Raw genomic sequence first — 20,712 nt, 5'->3', positions numbered from 1 at the left:
GGTGGAAGGTAGGAGACGAGGTACTGGCGGAAGTGAAGCTTTGAGGATGGGGCGTGAGTCGTGCTTGGGTAGCTCAGAATTTCAGCAAACAATGTACCGACTAACATTTTCTTCAGACCAGAAGGAAGTTACTATCCTCAGGCAAAAAAATAACGCAGTGATCTGGTTGATGGGAAAATATACAAGTTATGTTTTTAACAACATAGGGAGCGATGAACAGATTGAATACAAGATGTATTTGGAAAATGAATTCGAGAAAATACTTAAAAATCAGAATCACAATAAGAAATATGGTAACATGCTACGAATGGTCTTAAACAGAATGGGTATAGCTTAGGAATTGGATTCATAGTAGGGAGGGAATGCGTTGGATGACGTTCCCGACCCTAACCTCACCTGCAAGTCAGACATGAAAAATAAATCAGTAGTACAGCAGATACAAGGATATGACGGCAAACATCTGGTGTCTGATATAAAGGAAGATCCTGAACTCCCTAAGGACGCGTTTAGAAGCCTGGAACTGACGAAAATAACAAGGCAGTGAAGGATTTTGCGATGTCGCTGTTCAGGGCTGCTCTTCTGTCCATCTAATTTACCCTGGAAGGGAGATGGTAGAGCACTTGCCAGCAAAAGGCAAAGGTCCCGAGTTCGAGTCTCGGTCTGGCACACAGTTTTAATCTGCCAGGAAGTTTCATTTGCAGTAACGTTTGCATGTTGAATAAAGTGTGTGGACGCCGTAGTTTCTAACTAATTTACGTTTTTTTGTATAGTTCAATAATTGTCACCCTCTACCAGTAAATAAAATGCCCCGTTGATTAGTTAGTAGGTTAGGGACAGCTGTAGTGGCCAGGGCAGGTTATTGGCAGCATCCTTTAATTCCCTTGGAGAGTGCTGCAGCCTAGTGGCGAATATGTAAAACTATTCAAGGATACTTCTCCGGTGTTGTTTGCGAGATTCGTGGTGATATCTGGGTGCGCTCCTTTGCAGTGAAAGAATTTACTTTCTCTTCGACTGATGTATGGCAAGTGCAAATTATTTGGCATGTATTTAAAAATGTGTATATTGTCGTAGCTCGCAGTCTTGCGGTAGCGTTCTCGCTTCCCGCGCAAGGCGTCCGGGGTTCGATACCCGGCTGGGTCAGGCACTTTTTCTGCCTTGAGATGACTGGGTGTTGTAGTGTCGTCTTCATCATCATCATCATCATTCATCCCCATTACGGTCGGAGGAAGGCAACTGCAAACCACTTCTGCTAGTACCTTGCCTAGTCGGCTGTCTGGGTCTCCCACATCGTTCCCTATGCTCCTCGAAGTATGTGACCTCATCATCATATTGCGGCAGTTAATTAAAACAGTGGTGGTGAAATGTTGTACAGAGTTGTTCAAAAAGAAGGAACAGATTTCAAGCATTTATATCTTCCAAATTAAAAAGATAGCATCACTATTCCAACGTTCCTGGACAGGTTGTTCTTGTTGTGGTCTTCAGTCCTGAGACTGGTTTGATGCAGCTCTCCACGCTACTCTATCCTGTGCAAGCTTCTTCATCTCCCAGTACCTACTGCAACCTACATCCTTCTGAATCTGCTTAGTGTATTCATCTCTTGGTCTCCCTCTAAGACTTTTACCCTCCACGCTTCCCTCCAATACTAAATTGGTGATCCCTTTATGCCTCAGAATATGCCCTACCAACCGATCCCTTCTTCTAGTCAAGTTGTGCCACACATTTCTCTTCACTCCAATTCTGCTCAATACCTCCTCATTAGTTATGTGATCCACCCATCTAATCTTAAGCATTCTTCTGTAGCACCTCATTTCCAAATATTCTATTATCTTCTTGTCTAAACTATTTATCGTTCATAATTCGCTTCCATACATGCCTAAACATCATAGAAATACTTTCAGAAACGACTTCCTGACACTTAAATCTATACTCAATGTTAACAAATTTCTCTTCTTCAGAAACGGCCAGCCTACATTTTATATCCTCTCTACTTCGACCATCATCAGTTATTTTGCTCCCCAAATAGCAAAACTCCTTTACTACTTTAAGAGTCTCATTTCCTAATCTAATTCCCGCAGCATCATCCGATTTAATTCGACTACATTCCATTATCCTCGTTTTGCTTTTGTTGATGTCCATCTTATATCCTCCTTTCACGACACTGTCCATTCCGTTCAACTGCTCTTCCAGGTCCTTTGCTGTCTCTGACAGAAATACAATGTCATCCGTGAACCTCAAAAGTTTTTATTTCTTCTCCATGGATTTTAATTCCGACTCTGAATTTTTCTTTTGCTTCCTTTACTACTTGCTCAATGTACAGATTGAATAACATCGTTGATAGGCTACAACCCGGTCTCACTCCCTTCCCAACCACTGTTTCCCTTTCATGTCCCTCGACTCTTATAAATGCCATCTGGTTTCTGTACAAATTATAAATAACCTTTCGCTCCCTGTATTTTACGCCTGACACCTTCAGAATTTGAAAGAGAGGATTCCAGTCAACATTGTCAAAAGCTTTCTCTAAGTGTACAAACGCTACAAACGTAGGTTTGCCTTTCCTTAATCTATTTTCTAAGATAAGTCGTAGGGTCAATATTGCGTCACGCGTTCCAAAATTTCTAAGGAATCCAAACTGATCTCCCCCAAGGTCGGCTTCTACCACTTGGTAGAACCTGTCACCTGGATAGGTAACAGTTTAAAATAGGAACAGTCCGGGTGGACGCTCATATCACGGCCACATTGGCACTGTTGCTTTCTTATTCATGGAGAAAATTGTGACAGGACTAACCTCCCTAGACACGCTTCAAAACTGGTTATTTTCTCAATCTAAACATGTTTCAGATGAGAACGATATTGCAGTGGCCTTTCGCGATAAGTGAGAAATACGGGTTCGAGTCCCGGTCGGGCACAAAATTTCATTGTCGTCAGTACATTCTACAGCTGATTGTAGTCATTATTCACAGTTGCGAATTCTTCTGATATGATTCAGATGACTTCATCTTCACACAGGATGATGCCCCTCCTTATTTCTCTCAGCAGGTCCGACATCACCTCAATCACACCACTCCAGGTCGTTGGATTGGAAGAGAAGGAGCAGAAGATGAACTTCGTCGCCGGTGTCCTCCCGGTTCTCCAGACCTTGCCCTTGCGACTTTCATCTGTGGGGTTACGTAAAATACTGCCTACACCTGACGCTCTTGAAAGTCTGCGACATCGCTTTGTTGAAGCTATGAATTCGGTAACGAGAGACCACTTGCTTCGCGTATAGCAGGAAATGAGCCACTGTTTCGATATTTTTCGTTTTTGTAACACATGACGTTCACCGAGCGAGGCGGCGCAATGGTTTGCACACTGGACTCGCATTCGGGAAGAAGACAGTTCAAACCCGCGTCCGGCCATACTGATTCAGGTTTTCTGTGATTTACCCAAATCGCTGCAGACAAATGCCGGGTTGGTTCCTTTGAAAAGCCACAGCCAATTTGCTTCCACATCTTTCCCTGCTGCGTCTCTAAAGACCTCGTTGGTGTTCTTTGAACGCATAAAAATTTGATCTTTTCTCTTTACAGGAACGTTGGAATTATGTTTCTACCTTTTGTAGTGTGGAAGCAATAAATGTTTGAAAGTTCTTCCTTATTTTTGAATAGCGTTGGAAACCACGTGTTTATGGATAGTCTAAGTTGTATAATTTCGTGTGCAGACAATATTTAGCGTGACAAACTGCCTATTGGCTTCTGTACCGGGTTCTTCTGCCGACGTTCATCTGATTATTTTACTGACGTTTCGTCAGCACGAGTGGCTGGCATTGACAAAGCTTCACTCTCCATTGACGGTGGTGGAGGGCGAAGCTTTGACAATGCCAGCCACGCGTGCTGGCGAAACGTCAGTAGAATCATCATATGGCAGAAGAATCCGAGACATAATCCAATAGGCAGTGAAACACCCCCTTAGAAAAATTGTACAGGACTGTGCTTAAACTGACACACAATATTTTTGACGCAACGCAATCTGACTTTCAATAATCCCTACAAGAGAATGGTCCTGACTAAATTAACCTATACGTTTCACAAATCAGTTACCTCACAAAAATCTTCGTTACTCAAACTACTGCAATACAGAGAGCGCCAATACTGCTAGCTAAATAAAAGATTCAAACTACGGAAGGCACTAACTACTGATAGGTATAGTTAGCAAATGAAAGATTTTAATAGAGAACAAACAATGTATTTACCTTAGTAGTCATAATATATATAGCAATTCATGACATCTATTCTTACAAATTTCAAAACTCCACCATCTCCCTCCCCACATCCACCACTGCTGGCGGCTCACTTCCAGCTGCGCAATGCTACGCGCCGCTAACAGCCAATTGCCACTGCCCGACACTACAATGGCAGACAACAATTCAGACCAGCCACAGACTGCACACAGCACAGCCAGTGATTTTTCATACAGAGCGCTATGTGGCGTTACCAATAACAAAACCTAAACAGCCTACTTACAGCAGTTTGTCAACAAGTGGCCACGAAAGCCATAAGCCTTAACAATTTTGTAATATGTAGCGTAATGGAGTCGTCGGGCATAGCAACCATTCACCTAATGTCTTTACCTTGTTTCAAACAATGGAACTGATAATAATAGAAGTGTATTTCGTAAAATGAGTATATTATGGTATTACTGTATTAACAGCTTGGTGAAATTCTGTATTCTTCCATTACAGGTGTAGGTTGAGAAGACATCAAATTATTTAAGAAAATCTTTATAACAATAATTATGGGATTCTGTCGGCCTTAGGTAGCACTTGGATGGGTGACCCTCCGCTCTGCCGAGTGCTGTTGGCAAGCGGGGCGCACTCAGCTTTTGTGAGGCTAATTGAGGAGCTACTTGGTTGAGAAGTAGCGCCTCGGTCACGGAAACTGACAACAGCCGGGAGAGCGGTGTGCCGACCACATGCCCCTCCATAACCACCTATAACCTGAGGATGACACGGCGGTCGGTCGGTACCGATAGGGTCTTCCGAGACCTCTTCGGACGGCGTTCAGTATTAATAGTAGTAGTATGGAATTCCTAAGGTATGCAAAAGGCGTTGGATGCTGTAAGAAAATAAAAGCAGGAAACGGTCTTGCTCCAGTGGATACACCGGTTCCCGTCAGATCACCGAAGTTAAGCGCTCTCGGACGTGGCCGGCGCTTGCGTGGGTAACCATCCGGGCCACCTGCACTCAGCCTTGTGATGCCAATTGAGGTGCTACTCTACCGAATAGTAGCGGCTCCGGTCCAAGAAAACCATCATAACTACTGGTAGAGCGGTGTGCCAACCACACGCCCGTCGTCTCCGCATCCTCAGCTGTGGATGACACGGCGGTCGGATGGTCCCGATGGGCTACCTGTGGCCTGAAGACGGAGTGCTTTTTCACTAAAGCAGCCAAACTATTCAGTGTCTCAAGAAACACACTTAAAAGATGAGCTCTTATAAAAACCGTGATGTTATTGAAAACAATAAGAGTCTTTGAAACTACCGATGTGTAGTCAGCCAAGATGAAAAGAAGTAACGCCTTTCCCAAATTTTGGACATGCACGGAAGATATTGAGGCACGCCAATAGCTGATTAACGCCACCTGGCATTTCAGCTTCCTGAGCGGTATAATTTACCACAACCATTCAACAAGGAGAAGAACGTGGGGGGCAAGGATTGTGTGAGACAGTTTAGAGAGACACATGCAAACAGAAGCCTTAGAAAATCAGATCCCACTTAAAATGAGTCTTGTTTTTCATTTTTCCTGTGTTTAGCTGCTTTGTCCGACCTATTGGCCAATGTGGCCATTTTGCAGGTTTCCACTTAAGCTGACTTTTCTACTACAAAAGGGGAATTTGAATAATAATACGACTGTTTTATAGTTGCCGAATGTACACGGTTTACATAGATGTATTTCGTATACTTAGCTATGACTTGATGTCAGAAAAAAAGCGTCATTTTCTTTAGTGTGCCCACTTTACCTTGTTTCCCCTTACTGTTCATCTGACGACAAAGATATTGCAGCGAAATACACAATTTCACGTAAAGATTCTATTTTCTTCTACAAATACTCTGTTTGTGTGTGTATTGAAACGGGGACCTAGAAACGACGGGGAGGCTTCGTCCCTCCGTAGCCCTCAGTGGATGACAACCCCACAACAGTGGATGACAACCCCACAACAGTGGATGACAACCCCACAACAGTGGATGACAACCCCACAACAGTGGATGACAACCCCACATCAGTGGATGACAACCCCACAACAGTGGATGACAACCCCACAACAGTGGACGACAACCCCACATCAGTGGATGACAACCCCACATCAGTGGATCACAACCCCACATCAGTGGATGACAACCCCACAACAGTGGATGACAACCCCACATCAGTGGATGACAACCCCACATCAGTGGATGACAACCCCACATCAGTGGATGACAACCCCACATCAGTGGATGACAACCCCACATCAGTGGATGACAACCCCACAACAGTGGATGACAACCCCACATCAGTGGATGACAACCCCACAACCGGCTGCAGAAGTCCACCCACCCCACCACCGCCCCATACCTAACCCAGGCTTATTGTGCTGTTCGGACCCCAGTGGACCCCAGGGCCTGTGAACGAGTATCTCGAAAACGACGAAGCTGGTCGAATATTTATGTGCTAATGTCTTGAGCATTCACGGACAGGGGTAGAATTACAGTGAAACCACCACTAGGAGCTGAATGGTTGGACGTCCACGACCCTTCATCGAACGTGGGGTTCGGAGGCTTGTCTGCTCCGTAAAGTAGGATACATGGTGATCTGTGGCATCTCTGCCGAAAGAACACAACGCTGGTGCACGCACAAGTGTTTCGGGGCATCGTTCTTGAGCATGGAGCTCTGTAGCAGACCACCCCTACATGTTCACATGTTGACACAACGACATCGGCAATTACGAATGCAGTGCGCACGGGACCTTCAGGATTCGACCGTCGATCAATGGGAAGTGTCGGCTCTTCGTGTGAATTATATTTTTGCTACACTAGGTCGATGGACGTCTCCACAAACTCCGTCGTCGAGGTGAACGGCAGCTCGAAACGTGCAGCGCTCCACGGACGCAGGCTCGTGAGATCAGTATTATGCTGTGGAAGACGTTCTCCTGCTCTTGCATGGGACCTGCGGTAGTAATGGGGGACAAGCCAACAGCTGCGAAACACCTAGATCTGTTCATGCTTGATGTCTTCCCCGACAGTAATGTGGGCTTTGAGCAGTATAACTGTCCATGTCTCGGAGGCAGGATCGTGCTAAAGTGGTTTGAGGAGCATTATAGTGAACCCACGTTGATGTCTAGGCGACTAAATGCGTTTGATGTAAATCCTATGGAACCCATATGAGTCATCGTTGGACGCCATCACCACGTACCCTTATCAACGCGAATTACATGATCTGTGCATAGACATCTAATTCCACATGCCTCCACAGACAAACTGTCGGATTTCTGATACGTAGAATCAGTGATGTATTTCGTTCCAAAGACGGACAAACAAGCTATTAATCAGGTGGTCATAATGTTTTGGATCATCAGTGTATATCTGAATGTGATTTGTTCCAAGGGTTCTGTGGCAGTGTAGTGCTTTTGAGGGAAACTGCTTACAAGATTCCTGTGCGACAATTTCTACAATGCTGCTCCAGTATTTTGTAATGAGTATTAGGTGGGTATGACACCATATATAGAACGAATTGACACATGCACTATTAGTATCGTAGCATTTTGTATAGTACATACCAAAGTATAGCAGAAATCCTCGGGGAAATTAAATGGGAGTCTTTGGAAGAAATACGGAATAGTTAGGATAAATTTAGAAAACCGGTATTTCAGTAAGACTGTGTGGTAAGTGTGCCGGTATCATAGCAAATTTCGCGTACACGGGCATACACACAATCACTTTCCTTTCGCTCAAAATTTGAATAGAAGTTGGGGTAGAAAATCGCTGATATCGATGCGAAGTTCCATTTGCCACGCTTCGTACAGTGGCTTGCCGACTATAGAGCATGTGCAGTGGGAGAATTGGATTTCACTTCCCTTCTCTTGAATTAATTAGTATAAACGACCGCTTAACATGCAGGCTGGCGTATCCGTTACGTACCGGTGTGGTCCAGAACACGTTGAGAGCGAAGTCGTATCTGTGCCTGAATCTGGTAGCCGCCGCTTTCGCCGTCTGGTTGTGGTCACTACACATAATGAGCTGCTAACTGTAAGGCGTGGTTCGTTAAACACGAAAACCAGTGGCGGACCCATCATCGGCACTTTAGTCATTAAAGGTGCTGCCAGAAGCAGCACAAGTTTCGATCTTGGTCCTAATTTCAACCGAAAGGAAATATTCGTTAAAATCACATTCTCCTACTCACAGCGTGACTGAACAATAAAAAGCCCTTCACATTCTACGTCTGGTTACTATTTTACATCTGGTTACTTAGTCCGTGGCAGAGTTTCTTTGTTAAGGTACTGAAAGTTTCGTTTGACCAGATTTTGTACTGGCTTGGTTGGTTGTAACTTCTCTGTTGTTTAGCTTTGGATGACTGTGCATTTCTAACTGCGAGAGAAACAATATATACCTGCCTGCGAGAAATCAACATGAATTTGACCCTGTTTTATAATCTTTTTAAGAAAATGGGCAATCTGATTCAGTTCTGAATTTTACTATTAATGTCTAATTAAACAAAGTGTTACACGTGCGTTAATAATCTGACTAATAATGCTGTTCATGAAATGGTCCCTGTGTAAGGTTGCAATAATCCAAGGACGAAAATCAAGGACAAAATAAAAATGTGGTTGAAACACGGACCGATATGTTGTGCAAGTGACCATTGGTTTGCATTTCAGTTGAATCTTCCTTCAAAAATGGTTCAAATGGCTCTGATCTCTATGCGACTTTACTTCTGTGGTCATCAGTCGCCTATAGCATAGAACTAATTCAACCTAACTAACCTCAAGACATCACACACATCCATGCCCGAGGCAGGATTCGAACCTGCGACCGTAAAGGTCTCGGTTCCAGACTGTAGCGTCTAGAACCGCACAGCCGCTACGGCCGGCTGAATCTTCCTCATTACTTTACAATAGTAATTATGAAGATGTGGTTGAAACCTGGAATCACACAGTGTCCTTTCACCTTTCTGCACATCAGCCAAATCTTCATAGTAACCAGAATTCAAGCCGGTCGGAGTGGCCGTGTGGCTCTAGGCGCTGCAGTCTCGAGCCGAGCGCCGCTACGGTCGCGTGCCTCGGGCATGGACGTGTGTGATGTCCTTAGGTTAGTTAGGTTTAATAAGTCCTAAGTTCTAGGCGACTGATGACCTCAGAAGTTGAAGTCGCATAGTGCTGAGAGCCATTTGAACCATTTTTGAACTAGAATTCAAACAGTAATCCTGTTAGCAAAGAAGTTGTAATTAAGAAGGAAAATTAAACCAAGCATTAATGGTGTCTATAAAGGAGTGCTCAATATGAAGAAAATTAATTGCAATTGACATTAAATAACTTTTTAATTAAAGCACTGAACACAAATTGTTAACATGCACACAATCAGGCTGCTACAATTGATATATATCTTTCGATTTATGGTTTAAACCAGTCATATTTCCATGTTTAATACTTCTCGAAAATGTACTTTTCGTTTCCACATTTTAAATTCTGTGGAATAACAACACCAGAAGTACACTTCCCACAGCCGGCCGGTGTGGCCGAGCGGTTCTAGGCGCTACAGTCTGGAACCGCGCGACCGCTACGGTCGCAGGTTCGAATCCTGCCTTGGGCATGGATGTGTGTGATGTCCTTAGGTTAGTTAGGTTTAAGTAGTTCTAAGTTCTAGGGGGCTGATGACCTCAGAGGTTAAGTCCCATAGTGCTCAGAGCCATTTGAATCATTTTGAACACATCGCACAGCTGAACGTTAACTTTACACGACCAAAGAATATCAGATACCGACAGCAGAGACGTTGTAAATCAACAACGGAAAACTGAAACCATCGCAAAGAATCGATTATTGCACTACTACCACAGTCTGTTCTGAAAATAGCTGAGCGATTCTGAAGTGACAATGGAATATCCACACAGGTTTCAATGGCTATCGTCAAGACTGCAGGAGTTATGAAACACTTGATCGGAGGCCAGTGGCAAAACCTGCGTAAAAATTCTATTTTTACTTACTGGCCACTTTTTTCGCGGACATTTTCCTCATCATCTATGACACCCGTCTTCGAGCATAAAATAGCTGACTGTCCGCGAAATCCGCGACGTATGGCAACCCTATCTCTGTGTTTCAGTAATTTTCGTTGCAAACTGATCCTGAAATGAAAAATATCGTTCTTGCTGCTCTCTGTGTGCCAGCTTGCAAATTTATGACTACAGCTACTGAGGGCTTAGCGCAATGCTCCATATAACAAGTAAACCATTTTACATTACTCGCCATTAAAATTGCTACACCACGAAGATGACGTGGTACAGAAGCGAAATTTAACCGACAGGAAGAAGATGCTGTGATATGCAAATAATTAGCTTTTCAGAGCATTCACACAAGGTTGGCGCCGGTGGCGACACCTACAACGTGCTGTCATGAGGAACGTTTCCAACCGATTTCTCATACACAAACACCAGTTGACTGGCGCAACCTGGTGAGACGTTGTTGTGATGCCTCGTGTAAGGAGGAGAAATGCGTACCACCACATTATCCGACGTGTCGGATTGTAGCCTATCGGGATTGCGGATTATCGTATCGCGACATTGAAGCTCGCGTTGGTCGAGATCAAATGGCTGTTAGCAGAATATGGAACCAGTGGGTTCAGGAGGGTAATACGGAACGGTGTGCTGGATCCGAACGGCCTCGTATCACTAGCAGTCGAGATGACAGGAATCTAATCCGCATGGCTGTAACGGGTCGTGCAGCCACGTCTCGATCCCTGAGTCAACAGACGGGGACGTTTGCAAGACAACAACCATCTGCACGAACAGTTCGACGACGTTTGCAGCAGCACGGACTATCAGCTCGAAGACCGTGGCTGCGGTTACCCTTGACGCTGCATCACAGACAGGTGCGCCTGCAATGGTGTACTCAACGACGAACCTGGGAGCACGAATGGCAAAACGCCATTTTTTCCGACGAATCCAGGTACTGTGTACAGCACCATGATGGTCTTATCCGTGTTTGGCGACATCGCGGTGAACGCACATTGGAAGCGTGTATCCGTCATCGTATCAGCCGGCGTGATGGTATGGGGTGCTATTGGTTACACGTCTCGGTCACCTCTTGTTCGCATTGACGGCACTTTGAACAGTGGACGTTATATTTCAGATGTGTTACGACCCGTGGCTCTTCCCATCATTCGATCCCTGCGAAACCCTACATTTCAGCAGCATAATGAACGAACGAATGTTGCAGGTCCTGTACGGACCTTTCTGGATACAAAAAATGTTCGACTGCTGCCCTGGCCAGCACATTGTCCAGATATCTCACCAATTGAAAACTTCTGGTCAGTGGTGGCCGAACAACTGACTCGTTACAACTCTTGATGGACTCTAGTATCGTCTTGAAGGTGCGTGGGCAGCTGTACTTGTACACGCCATCCAAGCTCTGTTTGACTCAATGCCCGGGCGTATCAAGTACGTTATTACGGCCAGAGGTGGTTGTTTTGGGTACTAATTTCTCAGGATCTGTCCACCCAAATTGCGTGAAAATGTAATCACATGTCAGTTCTAGTATAATATATTTGTCCAATGAATACCCGTTTATCATCTGCATTTCTTCTTGGTGTAGCAATTTTAATGGCCAGTATCGTATACGCCTCATCCAGTGACGCGCTCCTTTAAATAAAAATGGATTGGATCGAGGGTGTGGACAATGCTCTTAGGTGAAATTAAATCAGCTGTGAAATTCATGTTACAACATTCATTAACATTGACAAAAGTTCAACATTGATATCGAACTCTTACTCTCACAAATGTTAAACAGATAACTGATAAACGTCAAAAATACCTTACCATGAAAATTAAACAATTTTAATGGAAAATCTGAAGTTCCCTGTTATGGTTGTCTCGCTCAACAATGTTTACAAATTACGCGCGACTGCAGTGCTAATAAATGAGAAATATTACCTTCATTCCACCTAATACGTTTTTCAAATCTCATTACATGTCTTTTTCATTCTAAGTCACTAGTCTAACTTTCTCCTATGTTTCACAATATCAAACACAATTTTCTTAAACACAGATGCATTTACCTCTACGTCTACATTGCTACGAGGCCTCTGCTCGGCGTCTCTCTCACTACTCCCTCTAAAGATACAACTCCCGTGCTCTTCGCTGCCAAGCAGCTATGACAAAACAAACACATCTTCCAGCGATAAAGCTACACTGACCAAAGACTGCGTGCCAATAGTAAGCTATTCAAAATTGCTGTTTAGCGTTTGAGACACCCGAAGCATGTACAAATTCCAAGAAATACAAATAACAAACTGCCAATGTCTCTGTTTCAGTACCGTTAAGTAAGGGACAATAACTTTTAGCTTACGAGCATACTGTGGAAGGCGATCGAGCAGCAGCGATATAGAACTACTGTTTCTTTATACGTTTCACCAATGCAAGTTCTCAACATTTAGTTGTAAGATACGACACAATTTCCGATATCTATTGTCAGATGGTTCTGATAAGAACCATTACCTTTTTGCTTTTTCATTTTCCTCTGTAGATTTTCTTGACCGTGAGAGAAATTCACTCTAGTTCGGTCGCCTATTGTGTAGACTGATTGCCGTTCCGTTGTCACGGACCACTGCCCGGGGTACACCGTCTTGGAGGTCGTGTACACTTCGTCAGTGCAGATGACATTGCAATAGCCACTCAGAGCAAAGACATTCGAAGAGGGGGAAGCTACTCTGTCGACGGACCTTCAACTTCTTGACCAGTATTATAAGAAATGGAGGCTCTGCCCAAATCCAAATAAAACTGAGGTAAGCGTTTTCCACCTGAACAGTCATGAGGCAAGACGAGAGTTACAAGTAACATTCTGCAATGAGCGACTGACGCACAACAGCCGTCCAATATCACTCTTGACAGGTCACTAACCTATAAAAAAAAGCACCTAGAAATAACCAGTCAAAAGATGAAAAATCGAAATAACATATTAAGAAAGCCGACTGGAACCTCCTGGGGAGCTCAAGCTAACACCCTACGCACCGCAGCACAATCTCTTGTTTACTCGGTGCCAGAATACTGCGCCCCAGTCTGGTACAAAAGTACACACACGAAGGAAATAGATGTCCAGCTTAATACGAGGGCTGTCCAGAAAGTAAGTTACGATTGATCGCGAAATGAAAATCACAGTGAAAATCAGAAATGTTTCATTTGTAGCAGTTAGCTACACCTTTCAGCTACTTCTCTGCGAAGTCGCCGTTCTGACTCAGACACTCGTCGTAGCGTTGTACCAACTTTCCAATACCCTCATCATAGAAAGCAGCCGCCAGTGCTTTCCGCCAATTCTCTACACTGGCCTGAAGGTCGTTGTCTGTGCCAAAATGTTGTCTTCATAGCCAGCGGTTCGTTTGAGCCGAGATGAAACACAGTGGGAGACAATTACGGGCTGTATTGTGGGTAACCAAACATTTCCAATTGAAACGATGCAGGAGCATCTTCACTGCCCCTGCAGAATGAGGCTGAGAATTGTCTCGAAGCTGAAGCCGCACGACAGTATGTAATGTTGGTTGCATAGCTTCAGGGGAAAATTCTCACCAGGCCCTCGTACTTGGCTGGAGACACTATTTTCTATAACATCTTTACGCGCTCACTAAGAGCTCAGGAATGAAAAGAGCGACATAATTCTACCTAGAGTCATACTAGAGACACTGCCCAACACATCTTTGCAAAGCTTTATCGGATTTTCATAGTCTTTTCCATTTCGCGACCGATCGCAACTTACTTTCTGGACAGCCCTCGTACCACCATGAGGCTTGTCTCAAGAACTCTGCAATCAACTCCGCTTCCCTGGCTTCATGCCCTTTGCAATATAGCTCCTCCCTCCCCGAAAAGGCAACAAGCAGCTATCCGACAATGGAAGAAAATTAATGACCCCTCTGTCTCTGAAGATATACCTATCCGAAAAATATTGGACCTTCTACCAACTACCTGCCTAAAATCCAGAAAAGCTATATGGGAAGACGAAGTCCTCAAAATCGCAGAAAAGTACGACATAGCAAGGGAATGGAGGCAATACTGGTCGCTGAATAATCGCCGTACTCTCATCACTGATTTTGATCCTTCAATACCAGTGGAAGGAATACAAATGCCCAGAAGAACTTGGTGCAGACTTAATCGTGTGAGGACTAACCACGGCAGGTGTGAGGGCATTCTCCACAAATGGAAACTCACTGACGACCCACGATGCGACTGTGGTGCAGAAGAACAAACAATCCCTCACCTGATCTTTGAATGTCCTGCGAGGAGGTTTGAAGGAGAATGGATGGACATCACGATTGCTACTCCACGTGCTGTTCAGTGGGTGACCTACTTAGATGTGGACTTTTGTAGCTGCAGTGGCTGTCTCCCTAATCATTCGCATATTGTTGTTTGCAATCAATCATTTAATAATTTATTTTTAATTCGTTTACTATATTAACTAATAGTATGTTTGCAATTTTTACTCTTTAGACGCCATACACTAAATAAATAAAATAAACCAATGCAAGCAACTAAATGTGAAGCTGGAACACCATGCGAAAGATGAAACGCGTACTGTTGTATTCACCGAATACTCTTGGTGTCAAACGTAATAATGTGGCAGGAAGAAAACTTCTTACCACCGAAAACAGTATTAATAAGGTGACCTGCTCGCACGCACCAACTACAGGATATTTAACCCTCTAAGGGACCAAACTGCTGGGATCATCGGTTCGTAGACTTACAAACACCTATACCCGAGGGAGGACTTGAACCTCCAGTGGGAGGGGCGACGCAATCCGTGACATGGCGCCCCTAACGGCGCGGGAAATTACAGAATATCCCAGCAGGAATGGTCAATATTTGCGTATATGACAACATTCCATTAGAAATACTGATAGCCTTTCAAGAGCCAGGCCTCACAAAACTCTGCCATCTAGTGAGCAAGATCTATGAGACAGGCGAAATACACTCAGACTTCAAGACGAATGTAATAATTCCAATCCCAAAGAAAGCAGGAGTTGACAGGTGTGAAAATTACCGAACAATCAGTTTAATAAGCCACGGCTCCAAAATACTAACACAAATTCTTTACAGACGAATGGAAAAACTGACAGAAGCCGACCTCGGGGAAGATCAGCTTGGATTCCTTAGAAATGTTGGAACACGTGAGGCAATACTGACCCTACGACTGATCTTAGAAGCTAGATTAAGGAAGGACAAACCTACGTTGCTAGCATTTGTAGACTTAGAGAAAGCTTTTGACAATTTTGACTGGAATACTCTCCTTCAAATTCTGAAGGTGACAGGAGTAAAATACAGGGAACAAAAAGGCTATTTACAATTTGTACAGGAACATATGGCAGTTATAAGAGTAGAGGGCCATGAAAGGGAAGCAGTGGTTGGGAAGGGAGTGAGACAGGGTTGTAGCCTCTCCCCGATGTTATTCAATTTGTATACTGAGCAAGCAGTAAAGGAAACAAAAGAAAAATTCGGAGTAGGTATTAAAATACAGGGAGAAGAAATAAAAACTTTGAGGTTCGCCGATGACATTGTAATTCTGTCAGAGACAGCAAAGGACTTGGAAGAGCAGCTGAACGGAACGGACAGTGTCTTGAAACGAGGATATAAGATGAACATCAACGAAAGCAAAACGAGGATAATGGAATGTAGTCGAATTAAATCGAGTGATGCTGCGGGAATTACATTAGGAAATTAGACGCTTAAAGTAGTAAATGACTTTTGCTATTTGGGGAGCAAAATAACTGATGATGGTCGAAGTAGAGAGGATATAAAATGTAGACTGGCAATGGGTAGGAAAGCGTTTCTGAAGAAGAGAAATTTGTTAACATTGAGTATAGATTTAAATGTCAGGAAGTCGTTTCTGAAAGTATTTGTATGGAGTGTAGCCATGTATGGAAGTGAATCATGGACGATAAATAGTTTGGACGAGAAGAGAATAGAAGCTTTTGAAATGTGGTGCTGCAGAAGAATGCTGAAGATTAGATGGGTAGATCACATAACTAATGAGTAGGTATTGAATAGCATTGGAGAGGAGTTTGTGGCACAACTTAACTAGAAGAAGGGCTCGGTTTGTAGGACATGTTCTGAGGAATCAAGGCATCTACAATTTACTAGCGGAGGGAAGTGTGGAGGGTAAAAATCGTAGAGGGAGACCAAGAGATGAATACACTAAGCAGATTCAGAAGGATGTAAGCTGCGGTAGGTACTGGGAGATGAAGAACCTTGCACAGGATAGAGTAGCATGGAGTGCTGCATCAAAACAGTCTCTGGACTGAAGGCCACAACAACAACATGACAAGAACGATCATTCAAAGCAGAAACTCTTAGTATAAACATTGGCTCTTAAATCCTAACCTTCAGAGCTATGAGGACTTCTTTACCTTCGATTCTGTGAACCAATTCTCTTCTACTGAAATCTGTTTGCTTTTCATATTGTTGGAGGACATATTATGGACTACAAAAAGAATACCTCAAGAGCTATGAGCCCTTGGTTATCGCCGTTACTGTGAAACACAACTCTTCCACTGATATAGTGCGCGTAGCCCTTAACGTACGCATTTTACAGACCACTTAACAATTTTACCTTTTTTTTGTCCCATACTACCTCCTCCCAAAGTATGGAAATAGCTGTCAGAAGAAGAGAATTGTTTCACAAAATCGGAGATGAAGTGCCCATAGCTCTCAAGGTATGTGCAGGTGTCCATAGGAAGTAAGCGATCGTGGTGGAAAAAAAGACAAGGTGCAAGAACATGATCCCCACGCGCCACAGTCTGTAAGCGCGCGACCGCTACAGTCGCAGGTTCGAATACTGCCTCAGGCATGGTTGTGTGTGATGTCCTTAGGTTTAAGTAGTTCTAAGTTATATGGGACTGATGACCTCAGACGTTAAGTCCCACAGTGCTCAGAGCCATTTGACCCATCTGATGGCACAGTTTTCAAGTCCCTCGATCATGTGGTTTGTGAAGTCTCTCCGCCACACAGTGTCCCCCTCCTTGAATAACTGGCACATTTGGATCTACTAAGGGACGCAACCCAACCGCTTTAGTGACCCTCTGTAGTGATGTTTTGGATCTCGTTAACTGTTGGGACGCCTGTCGAGTGGATGTGGTTGTCTGATCCTGAAAGAATGCGCGGACACACTTTCTGTTGTGACTGGTCACGACTGTGATACTCGTCCCGGCGCCTTGCTTCTTGCATCCCAGACACTCACGCTGGATTCAAATCTGGTCACTGGTTCGTCAACAATGAAAATCAGTGTGTGATGAGGATCAGAGCATCGGACATCTGATGGCTGTAAAATCACTGCGACTTTCGAGTGCTGTGACTTGACGCGTGATAACTACGATCATGCTCATAAATTAAGGATAAACGAAGCATGTGGTGCCACACAACATGGCACTACACAAAATTGGCACATAGGGAACACACACGACACAGATGTGTAAGTCCACGGTATTGGTGATAAGTTGAGAAAACCGTACTGCAACACATGTGCTATAACACGTCACCCCGACATCAATATAGGATATGCAGACGTACACAGGCCGCACAATGGGTTGGCATACTCTGGATCAGGTGGTCGAGCAGCTGCTGGGGTATAGCCTCTCATTTTGCACCTTTGCCTGTCGGAGCTCCTGAAGTCGTAGCGGTTTGAAGACGTGGCAGCGATACGTCGGCCGAGAGCATCCCAGGCGTGCTCAATGGGGTTTAGGTCTGGAGAACAGGCAGGCCACTCCATTCACCTGATATCTTCTATTTCAAGGTACTCCTCCACGATGGCAGCTCAGTGGGGCCGTGCGTTATCATCCATCCACTGCACCCCTGAAAAGGCGGACATACTGATGCAAAATGACGTCCTCAAACACCTGACCTGTTACAGTTCCTTTGTCAAAGACATGCAGGGGTGTACGTGCACCAATCATAACTCCACCCCACACCATCAAACCACGACCTCCATACAGGTCCCTTTCAAGGGGTTGCTATCTGGTTCCTAGTTCACGCTAGATGAAAACCCGGCGAGAATCACTGTACCTGGACTCGTCTGGGAACATAACCTGGGAACACTGTTCCAATAGCCATGTACTTTGTCCTTGACACCAAGCTTTACTGGCTCTCCTGTGACCAGGGGTCAGTGGAATGCACCTTTCAGGTCGCTGGGACAATAAACCATGTCTGTTCAGTCGTCTGTAGACTGTGTGTCTGGAGACAACTGGTCCAGTGGCTGCGGTAAGCTCCCGAGCGAGGTTACCTGCAGTACTCCGTGGCCGTCTGCGGGCACTGATGGTGAGATATCGGTTCTCTTGTGGTGTTGTACACTGTGGACGTCCCGTATTGTAGCACTGTACACATGCCCTGTCTGCTGGAATCGTTTCCATAACCCTGAGATCACTCTTTGTGGCACTCGGAGGGCTTGTGCAATTTTCAACACACAGTCACCATTAGCACGTCTGAAACGTCTTCACACCTACTCGCTGCACCGTACTCTGACATGCACCAACACACGTCTGCGTATGTGGACTGCTGCCAGCGCCACCGTGCGACGACCGCAGGTCGAATGCACCGCATGGTCATACCCCGAGATGATTTAAAACCGAAAACCGCCCACCAGAGCGTTGTTTCACCATGTATCAGCATATCCTTAATTTGTGAACTTCTCTAGCTATCCTTTCCTTTCCGAACTCCGTCAGACATGCCCGTCGAACGGTGACATTACGGTAGTCATTTTCATAACATTTCCTTACGACAGATAATCTTTCTTCCAAGGTAAATAATTCCATATTGCATTTTCTCTATTTCCGATAATCAGTCATTTATCTAAAAGATCAATACACTAGACTCTCGCTAATCCTTCCATTCCTGGCATATATGGGAACCCGATTAGCGGAAGTGCCGGATTACTGAGTGTCTGAAATTTATTTTATTAATTTATTTTGTTTTTATTTATTTTGAAAACGTAGGGGATATAGTGTACTGTACTTTATTAAACCGAAGAATACAATATTAAAATACAAAGAATATACTTCACTAAATCAAAAAATACATTAATTCGCGAGGTGCCGGGGCTAGCAGTGTATTTAACACTAAATTCTTCTCGAATCTTCATACGGAAATGATGCTCTAAGCCCCCCCCCCTTTTCTAACTCCGACTTTTACTGTTGCACATGGATTAAGAAGAAACGCGAACTGAGTAATCGATCCTGCAAGGGGAGTAAGAAAAAGTTTGGCATCTGCAATAATCTAATTGGATAGAAATTACTTAGGTAAAGGAAAGTTTCATTAACGTAGTGAGAAATGAAAGGGTTGCTCTACCCATTAACAGAATGAATGTTCTGTTCAAAATAACAATTTGATTTATTATGACTTAACTCAAAATAGTAAACAAAACACATGAAACATTTACAATACATCAAAATTGGATACTCAAATAAATGCTGTGAAGGTGAGGTTGGCCATAAACTAGATTGTGACATTTATGACCAAGTGGTATGGGGAGCCAATTTCTTGCAAGACAAATCTTAAGAGAAACACCCAACCAACCCAACATTAATTACTGCTACACTAGTAAGAACTCAGGCAATGAACATCCAAGACAGAACCACGTCAGAAAAAACTGGAACAGGCGCGCTCTGCTGAGCTCTGATTGTCACAGAGCAAATTCCCTAATCTGCCGGTGCTGCGGACATACATTACCAAGCTGTCTTCTTAACTGCAAGGACACGATCTGGTGTACCGGAAGCGATGGCTGGTTCCTTCGACGTCCCGTCGTGGTGATGATAATGTCGCGAGTACAGCCCGAAACAAATTATTCTGTTCAGGTTGTTCCAGACTAAAGACTTCCTAGCAATACAAATGGGCCTCTGAGGGAGACGAAGAATGCTGGATGTAGTCCTGTGGAACAGCTTGCCATGCCATTTCTACCTGGCGATTCAGTTGGACCAGCGTTCGTGCTGGACGTGCAGACCGCGTGAGACGACGCTTCATCCAGTCCCAAACATGCTCAATGGGGGACAGATCCGGAGATCTTGCTGGCCAGGGTAGTTGACTTACACCTTCAAGAGCACGTTGGGTGGCACGGGATACATGCGGACGTGCATTGTCCTGTTGGAACAGGAAGTTCCCTTGCCGGTCTAGGAATGGTAGAACGATGGGTTCGATGACGGTTTGGTTGTACCGTGCACTATTCAGTGTCCCCTCGACGATCACCAGAGGTGTACGGCCAGTGTAGGAGATCGCTCCCCACACCATGATGCCGGGTGTTGGCCCTGTGTGCCTCGGTCGTATGCAGTCCTGATTGTGGCGCTCACCTGCACGGCGCCAAACACGCATACGACCATCATTGGCACCAAGGCAGAAGCGACTCTCATCGCTGAAGACGACACGTCTCCATTCGTCCCTCCATTCACGCCTGTCGCGACACCACTGGAGGTGGGCTGCACGATGTTGGGGCGTGAGCGGAAGACGGCCTAACGGTGTGCGGGACCGTAGCC

General features: G+C 44.6%; 1 protein-coding gene across 1 annotated transcript in view; it reads left to right on the top strand.

The window, feature by feature from the left end:
- The window catches only part of LOC126293241 (collagen alpha-5(IV) chain-like), a 117,696-nt gene that overhangs the window by 47,852 nt on the left and 49,132 nt on the right, over positions 1-20,712 (top strand). The window contains exon 3 of the mRNA XM_049986359.1: positions 6,193-6,527. Within this exon, the coding sequence (XP_049842316.1) occupies positions 6,193-6,527 (335 nt within the window). The remainder of the gene's footprint in view (positions 1-6,192; positions 6,528-20,712) is intronic.

This window comes from Schistocerca gregaria, chromosome 10, assembly GCF_023897955.1.
Source record: "Schistocerca gregaria isolate iqSchGreg1 chromosome 10, iqSchGreg1.2, whole genome shotgun sequence".
NCBI lineage: Eukaryota > Metazoa > Arthropoda > Insecta > Orthoptera > Acrididae > Schistocerca > Schistocerca gregaria.
This window is presented reverse-complemented; position numbering and strand designations above follow the sequence as displayed.